Genomic DNA, 9247 nt, shown 5'->3' with positions numbered 1-9247 from the left:
AATTTCAATTAATAAAATGTAAAATCTCTACTAAAAATACTATTTTTAAGAGTTGTTGGATAATGAATTATAAAAAAAAACTAACGAATTCAAACAAAACTAAAATAAGTATATGTTTATCTAATTGTATCATAAGCAAAAAAATGTACATTTTAAAGTTAATCATAAATTCAGGTTGGTTTAGATTGGTTTGGATTATTTTAGATAACTCATGAATCAACTCAATCCATAAAATTTTTATTTATTTAAACCCAACTCAACTCAAGGGTTGATAATCCAACTCAAACCACATGGATTGAATTGTGTTGATCAATTTTTTGGGTCATCAAGTTTTTTGAACAATCCTCATTTTAGTCAATTTTTTTGTTTAAATTTAATGGAGTTTTTAATAGAGGGACCTTTTTTAAACCCATTTTTAAAAACTTGGGGATTAAAATGGCCAACAAAAAATACTAAGGACTAAATGCACATATCCTTAAAAATTCATAGACTGAATGGGTAATTTTTCCATTATTTTATTATCATAAAATACAGATTGATAAGTTGTGCATCCAAGTCACCTGAAATAAAGATATGAAAAATAAAAGTATCATCTCAACCTGGAGAAAACGTGGCAACAAGTAGAGAAATAGCAAATAGCTCAGAGTCACAGTACAAGAAAATGCTAGTAAAATAAGCAAAATGGAACAATTCTAATCTTGCTTCTCTCATTATTAGCTATGTGGGCATCTAGGATGGGATTTGGATGTTCAGCTTGCAGTATCAGATGCAAACATATATACAAGCAAAGGAAATTTCAGCAAAATTTCTGAAAAAAGCATTGGTTATTCAATAAAATCCACCATTTATAGAGGTAAATAAAATCGTCTCTTCATTCAAAACTTGTCTCTCCGCTCAGATGTCTGCAAGTACTTCTACTTCATGCCAGTGCTTGCTATGATACACAGGAGCTATTGCATTGCTCATTTCTATACCTCGCTCTGAGTTTGGAGTGGGGCAGGGTAGACTGTAAAGAATGCCTTTTGAGGGGCTTTCTGAAAGGTTATCGTTGTTCTTCGTGCGCTACCAACCTCCAAATATCGATGGCCACTGACCACACTGCACAAGAATCTAGTTGTACTTAATGACATAAGAAATACTTTTGATAAAGTGAAAAAAATCTCATAATGGAAGAGAATAGTCGAGTTGTAATCAGATACTCACTCAGTGGGTAGGCTACCTAGGATGCAATAGTTCTTGCTCAATGGACTCAAATTCTTTAAGATTGGTAACTACCTTTTGAACTTTTCTCGATAACTGGTCGGTATGTTCTTCAACAATTTTCATAAATGCAGCAAGCTGTTCTTGGTATGTCGAACATAACCGTTTCTTATTCCGCAGCTCTATAGTGAGTTCCTGTATTTGCTTGTCTTTTTCATCCTATAAGGAAAGTCCAAAATCAATGATTTTTCATCACGATACAACAATATAAATGTATGTCAATCATCCATGGAAAAATTTAGCTTTCAACATACAGTTCATTCTATTATCTTCTATAATTCTAGTTGAAAATTTTCTTTTTCTTTATTAATCTTTTTTTTTGAAAATTTCCTGATCTCTTGTCAGTTTACTAGTTTCCCAAACCAGGGATAAACGTGATATAGTGGAATATTCCTGAGCTGCTAAATATGCTAGGTGGGTATTTAGATAAAGGTGAAAAATGCAGAACATTGTAATTGCTTCGAGAACGTATCATGTAAGGCATCATAAATGAAAGCATCAAAACATGTTAGGTATAGACAAGATCAATGCAATTCACCTATACAACGAGAAGGCTAGGAAACATAATGGGTAGGTGTTGGAAGGAGATAAAGAGATGAGATGTAGGAAGTTTGAAAATGGAGAAAAAGTTGGCTCAGGAAGGATGGCAGTCTCAAGGAGATTCCACTCTTTGTAATTTGTTCCATGATAAATAAGCAAGAAAGGCATGTATGCAAAAGAATTCCATAACAAAATACCATAGGGCGATAGTCATATCGAGTCTATATATATACAGATATTTTATAGTGAACTGAACTTTTATTAAGAAAGAATGAACGAATACAAGAGCGCATCCAAAAAATCAAGCCGGAAATGTTCCACTAAAGGAAGGGTTTCCAATCTAGAACATTAAGACCTAATGTATAGTTACAAAAGGTTTCTTTGCCTACACCCAAATAGAAACATAGAACCTAGCCAGGGACTAAACATTATATAAACCCCTCAAAACAACACACCGCATATGCACCCCATATGGAGTCATATTATCACTCCTAAGGGAATTAGCATGTTTTGCATCATAATTATTAGTTATTAGATGGATTGGAAGTTCAAGTAATGATGAGTTCTGCTTCCTTTTCGGTTCTTACCCCCCTAATTCATCCACACGAGTCAGCAAGTATATTATCTATTTAGCTTTTGCTTCGCCGAACCCAAGCAGCCTAGCCAAAGTGGACTTTCTATTCTTCTCTATAACCGGCTGAACTAATCATGGTGATGTCAGTTTTATTTAAGTGATGTATTCATTTTAGTCAGTTAAAAGGGCAGGTTTCTTCCTTAAGAAACTGACTAAAATCATGGTTACACCCATACTCCAAGTTAAAGACGTAGCAGTGGCATGCACCTCAATAAAATATGCAAACAATGGTTAGGGTCGCTAAAAGTGAAACTTATTGTGACATAGTGAATAGATAATATGGAACATGAGAAAATTGCACAGTTTTAATGTGCCAGGTGACAATTTTATCTTTCGAGAAACATCACAAAATTCATCTTCGTTTTCCTTTCTTTAACAATCCATTCATTATACTAGGACTGTCTGGGACTAATATAAACATTATGCATGATCAAGAATTCTTCATGCTAAAAAATTGGTCAAGTGCCGGAACCACTACTTACAGTCTTCCTGGCTCTAACAAAATTTTGCTGCTTCTTTAACATACTTGCTTCTGAGAGAAACAAAAATTAATACCCTTCGATCAGACAAAAATCCATTTTTATCTCCAACCCATTGAGATGTCTATCATTATGGTGATAACCCAACAAATTCGTTTTTATTTAAATTATAAAATGTCACTCACTGACTTCAAATGGGTTTAATTCATTCTTTAAATCAAGTGAACAGACTTTAATATAAAAAAAATTATTCAATGAGATTACCACAATACCTCTTAATAACTATTTGATATGGATTAAAAAATCTTCTAGCTTCCTAATAACACTAAATACATATTTGAGGAACTTTTGTAGTTTCTCTCAAATACATCCAACCGTTCAAAACTATCCACCACATTGTAACGACCTCTCTGAATAAATTTTTCCCAATATTCGAACACAATCACAAACACAAGTTCCCAATCTTTTCTAGATACAAAACAATACTTCCATTACAAAAAAGAAAGAATTCTAGATGGTGCAAGACACCAGGAGGGTATAAAGCAAACCCAACAAAACACTGGACCAGGTCAAAACTACACTGGGGCACAACCAAAAAATCCCTTCCATCCTCCATTTATCCACATTCAACAACGAAGGTAATTTTCCAAGGCACAGTATATGAGTATCACCCATGTTTGATATGATAATGCAAGGAAACAGGGCAAGAAAATAAACTTAAAAAAATCTAAAACAAATACCAAATTCAGTATGGAGAAAAATAGATAGTGAGGTTGGTAGGAGAATGCAGAGCTCAGAATGGTTGATGAAACTAGAAGCTTCTCCCTAAAAGCAAGGTAACACCTACAGTTAATATGCATAGTCTTTAAACTTTACAGATGAGTCCCTATAAAGCAGTTGATGGGGTGGATAGGCAATGATGTCTCACTTCCATCTCCCTTAAAAAGTAAAATTAATACTCTTGAACAATCCATCAAATAACTATCCTGGACTCAAAGAATCAAAATATGTTTCCACAAAGCAAGTCAATTATTGCCCATTTCATAATATCTTCGCAGATTCTAATGTATTGATTTTTAGGCCTCATCAGAAAGCATACTAGTAAAAGAACACCATCTTATTCTAACATAAGATGTTTGATTGAAGGTAACAATAGGGGAAGAGAAACACTCACCATGGTCTGCCGAGCTTCACGAGGAGAAACCACAAGAGGATGGTTATGTTCCTTTACAAATTTTGTTATCACCCATGTCCCAGATTTATCATATTTGACATGAATCATTGCCTTACAGCCTTCTCGTGTGCTCGGCCGCGGCTTCCGAACTGCCCCAAATTTACCTCGGATGCTGACACAATATCCCTCTTTGTTGCATCCAAGTCTTCGGGCAAGTATTCTCCCATCTTTTTCAGATCGACGACAGGACATCACACGCATAACAAATCCCAGTTGACGGGCATACTTATCATAGAAAATCTTGGCAGCATCTTCAGATTCAAATTCCATTCCCTCGTAAGGCTCAAGAATAATATCTCCATCACATTCAATTAATTGTGTTCCTGCTGGACTCTCAAATGATCCTCCCTCTATCCCTTCCTCTCCCTCATCTGCGTCCACTGTCAGAAGACATCTTTCACTATTATCTCTCAAATCCATCTGAAAGTTATCAATGTTTATAACTAAATCACTCAGGAAGCAAGTAGAAAAAAGAAAGATAGATGATCGCACATTGATTTCTAGACTGAATTAACAGGGTAGGAAGGGGGAAATCCATCAGCAATTGAAGGGAAACAAACAACAGCTGACATAAAACGTCAAATATAAATACCCCATTTCCTAATTTAGATCATCCAAACAAAAAATGGCGGCAGACCCAAGTACCGTAAATGGAAACTAAAGTCGACTCTGTGAAGCAAATTTCACCCTCTGTGTTCAGTATGCAGAAATTAAAATTAAATTTGCAATATAGAATGAAACCCAGATCAACAAAACAGTTTTGAAGCATATTCAATTCAATTATCTTATCACAACTTCAATCTGGAACACAGAGGATTGGCGAAAGAGGAAAACGAAGAAGTAGGAGAAACAATACCGTGATCAGAGATGGAAGAACTGATTGGGTAGAAGCAATCTCAAGAAAGAAGGAAAGTGGCGGCGTTTGTTGTGGGGAGTAATGTGAAAGAAGCTTCGAGAAAAGAGTTAAGAATGGAGGAAAATGGGAGTCAAAAAGGAAAGAAGAGGAGAAGAAGGAAAGATAAGAAGGTGAAAACTGGAAACAGAGATGTCTATTGTATCGTTGGTTTGTAATAGGTTGGGACTTTGGGCTTAGATCCAATACTTAAGTGGTCCAATCAACAACTTGATTTTTTTCCTTTTTTTTTTTCAATTAGAAATTTGTGTTAAAAAAAAATTATTTTTGTGTATAATAATGTATTAGATATATAGTAAATCAAAATGTTTCAAAAGTGATTTTACGTTGAAAAGAAAATCAGTATTGGCATACCTTATAAAGTTTAAAGATTCAAGATTCTCTCTAATTAAATTCCTTCGAAACATGAGGCCAAGGAGAGGTGAGGCCTCATTGTTCAAGATTCGAATCAGCTATTAAGGGAACAATTCATCTACTTTTCCTAAAGACGAGAATGAGTAGATTCCATCTTGTGTAGCTGTGTCCCCAACTCCCTACTCGGACAAATTTTCAAAATAGTAGGTTTATTGAGTCAGCAAAACTGGTCATTTTCATCCATACAAATCAAATGATTGCTCTCATAGGCAGAAGTTTACAATTATAGGTCAAGTCACCTATGGTCATCCTAGTGAAATGCTAGCCTCTTCAAGTAACGATGTTATAAGGAAAAGCCAATCATTTTGCAGTCTGGTCTTATACAAACACTTTATATAGGATACTCCCACTCAAATGACTCCATAAGGACAATATGGATCATATAGTTTGTAACTCTTATAACTCTTTTAATACGTACAAAGTGGGTCGTATCCATAGTGTCACCAGGATAAAATATCCAACCTTATCCATATATATTGTAGACCTTTTAGGTTATTACTTGATCACGATTCACTTGTATATCTACCACATACTATTTAAGCTACATTAAATAACCTTGGATCTTAGTTTATTGGATTGAGATTTAACTGATTAATTAAAGTGATAGCCTCATTAACATATGAATTAATAAAAACATCCTCAGTCATTTGCATGTTGAAATATGTCTTAAGAAGATAGGTTTTGTTGGGTTTTATGCCCTAAAACTCGTAGACAGTAAATGTAATTAATTGACCGTCATCAATAGAGAGATATTGATGTTATTACAATAAATGTTATTTATTGTGTTGTATTCTATTCTTAACAACCCTAAATCCAATAAACTAACATCTTAGGCTGTTTTATGAGTCTTGAACTGTATGTGGAGACATACAGGGATCAATGTTTAAGATACAACCTAAAGGGTATATAGTATAGGGATAAGGTTGGGTACCTTATCCTGATGACGCTATGGATATGACCCACTTTGTATTTGATACAAACGCAATGATCCAAAGCATTCGTGTAGGTGATATGCGAGTGAGGGTATCTTATACAATGAGTTTGCATAAGACTGGACCACGAAATAGTAACCACTATATGTAACACCGTTGACTTGTTAGGTTTCTATTTCAATCAGATGACCTAGACAACTTAGTCATAATCCTGAATGTATTATGAACTCCTGTTTACGAGGGATTGTCTTTTGATTTGTATGGATGAGAGTGGCCAGCTTGCCGACTCAATAAGCTTTTTGGGGACAATACTGGGTGGGGAGCTGAGAACATAATAATACAAGATGAATTTCACTCCTTCCCGACTTTAGGGTAAGTAAATGAGTGTTCTCTTAAGTGGTGTCTCTGGGACTTGAACAAAGAGCCCTACCCTCTCGCTGGTTTGAAAGGGATTTCTGTTTAATGATTGGACCATAAACAGGTTGTTCATTAGATGAACATTAGTACTTAAGGATACAGAGATAAACAAAGGGTAAAACGATAATTTTACTCAATTGGTGTTACGAACACCTGTGACGGACTAACTTGCTGTTATTGGTCTATATCTATGGACACAAAAATATGTCTATAGTGAGAAGAGTGCAACTATGGGTCTTTAGTGGAGTGTGCCCACAATTAACGAATATTGATTAATTTGTTTAATGAGTTTAGCCAATTAATCTCATATTGTTAGAGCTTCTGATCTGTAGGTCCACTAACTTCCCTTGTTAGCTCATTAAAGGATATAATGAGGAATGATTTGAATCGCTCAAATCAATTGAGGAAATTATATATTAATGTGATCAATATATAATTAATTAAAGATGTGATCTATAATTCAAATTATGTTAGAGAGAAATATTTGAATGGGATTCAAACATTTAATTCATGCAAATTAGATTCATGAAGAATTAATTAATTATAATGTTAGAGAGGTGGAAGCATATAAACACCTGCTGTTTATATATTAATTACTTAATTAATTAACTATATATTAAATTAGATTTAATATGTGGTTATTTAATTAATGTACCAATTAATTAAATAACCGGGGTTATTTAATTAATTTGCATCAAGGGTGAAAAAGGAAATACTTGGAGAAGGAGTAAACTCTTCTCCATTTAAATTCATCTTATTAACCCATTTAGGGCAAGCATTCATTTTATGCAAAAAGATTCCAAAATAATTTCTCTTTACACTCTCTCTACAATCTCTTTACCTCTTCCTCTTCCAAGTGTTGGAGACCATTCATCCAACTCTTGGAATCCTAGAGAAAAACAAGGTTATTCTTGTGGTGGTATCGTTGATTGTTGAGAAGACGTTTGTGTGAAGAATAAGAGGAATTTCGAGAAGTTAGGGAATCTACGAAAGTAAGAATCATTCATCCCTTTTGTTTCTCCTATAATGCATGCTTAGTATAATGTTTATCCTCTTCTATTTTGTTTTAGTTTACTGTCTTTTGTTTTTTTTAAATGGGAAAAATCAAATGCAAAGCGATCTCATGCTTCTGCTCGGGATTTGATTCCCTACAGGTCTTACTATTAGCAGATGGTTTCTCATACCTGTTTGTAAGAGCTTCCATCAACTTTACTACATTAGTCTCATTGGCTACAAGACTAGCAATATTTATTAAAAGACACATCCTGATGATTGCAACTATTTCTTCATTCAGGTTCTCCCAATCTTCATCTTACATCTCTTTCGGTCTCTCCTTTAATGCCTTATGTAATTTCTTGTGAGTTAAGAAATTCTTGACCTACATCTTCCAATACCCATTTTCTTTTCTTTTCCTTTCTTTTCTTTTCTTTCTTTCTTTCTTTCTTTCTTTCTTTTTCTTTTTTCTTTTCTTTTCTTTTTTTTTTTTTTTTTTTTTTATCAAATTTCATAGTTCCCTCGAAACTTCTTGGGTCCGATGATCCCATTACTCTTGAACCCAAAGCTCTGACCACTATTTAGAAATTTATACTAAGATACAAATTAAATGTGGAGTATCAAAATTATATCTAAAATTTCCACTTCCACAGGTTAGAGCAAAAAAAGTCAATGATCATAAAATTATCAAAATAATTAAGAGAAGGGAAAAAAAAGAACGACACAGAAAAATATATTGGTTCGCCACAAATTTGGGATTACATCCAGTCTTCTACAACTGAAAGTTATACTATGATGAAGATTGCAAAATGTTCAAAACACTCGTGCTATAAAACTCTCTCAAATAGCCCAACATGAACTACTCGATTCCTTATACCACAACTTGGTATCTTGGTATCAACAATGAAAGAGAAACATCCAAAACCCAAGAGAATACTCTCTCATTTTCGCACACAAATTGAAGAAAACTTCAAAAGTTCGAAATTCTGCTTTTGCCGCAAGTCACCTCAAAATTCATTCAGTCAACAAAACACATAAACATACGCACACATATGTACATGCACAAGCACGCGCATGCACACGCACGAGCACACACACACGCATGCATGCACGTGTGCGCGTACACGCACACACATGTAACCTAAAGGCCCAAATGGGCCAAAGCCCAAAAAAACCAACAATTGACGACAACCATTTATTTTTCCTTCTCTCAGTTTTGACTTTGGCCAAAATACAATTTCCCAGCTTCTACTGTTTACTTTGGTCACAAACATAAAATAATATAATATGTAGTCAAGGATAAAATAATAGAATATGTAGTATAAGGATAAAATAATTTCATATATAGAATAAATAAATGATAAAAATACTAAAAGGCCCAGCTTAGTTTGCGCTTCTTTCTGTTTTTTGTTTTTGTTTTTTTCAAATTGA

The 9247-nt window shown here is 34.2% G+C and overlaps 1 protein-coding gene across 3 annotated transcripts; it reads right to left on the bottom strand.

Moving 5' to 3' along the window:
* Positions 1–600: 600 nt before the first annotated feature.
* Positions 601–5209, bottom strand: LOC120091811 (Far-red impaired responsive (FAR1) family protein). 3 transcript variants are annotated; one of them, XM_039049947.2, is made up of 4 exons: positions 5004–5209; positions 4088–4567; positions 1204–1419; positions 601–1110 (listed from the first exon to the last, which is right to left on the bottom strand). In XM_039049947.2, exons 2-3 carry the CDS (start codon positions 4565–4567, stop codon positions 1216–1218), a joined length of 684 nt encoding a protein of 227 aa, XP_038905875.1. In that variant the 5' UTR covers positions 5004–5209; the 3' UTR covers positions 601–1110; positions 1204–1215. The 3 variants fall into 3 exon arrangements, with proteins under 3 accessions (XP_038905875.1, XP_090163697.1, XP_038905874.1); XM_090307571.1 differs by having other exon boundaries at positions 601–1098; positions 1276–1419; XM_039049946.2 differs by having other exon boundaries at positions 601–1098; positions 5004–5193.
* Positions 5210–9247: the final 4038 nt, after the last annotated feature.

This window comes from Benincasa hispida, chromosome 11, assembly GCF_027475165.1.
Source record: "Benincasa hispida cultivar pf3 chromosome 11, pf3_genome.v1.1, whole genome shotgun sequence".
NCBI lineage: Eukaryota > Viridiplantae > Streptophyta > Magnoliopsida > Cucurbitales > Cucurbitaceae > Benincasa > Benincasa hispida.
This window is presented reverse-complemented; position numbering and strand designations above follow the sequence as displayed.

Bases quoted from the DNA above. Each gene is read 5' to 3' on its own strand.
- LOC120091811 (XM_039049947.2), bottom strand. From the start codon at position 4,567: ATGGATTTGAGAGATAATAGTGAAAGATGTCTTCTGACAGTGGACGCA. The intron at 1,420-4,087 runs GTGAGTGTTTCT...CTTTCCTTATAG, and splicing joins GTGAAGCTCGGCAGACCATG to GATGAAAAAGACAAGCAAAT.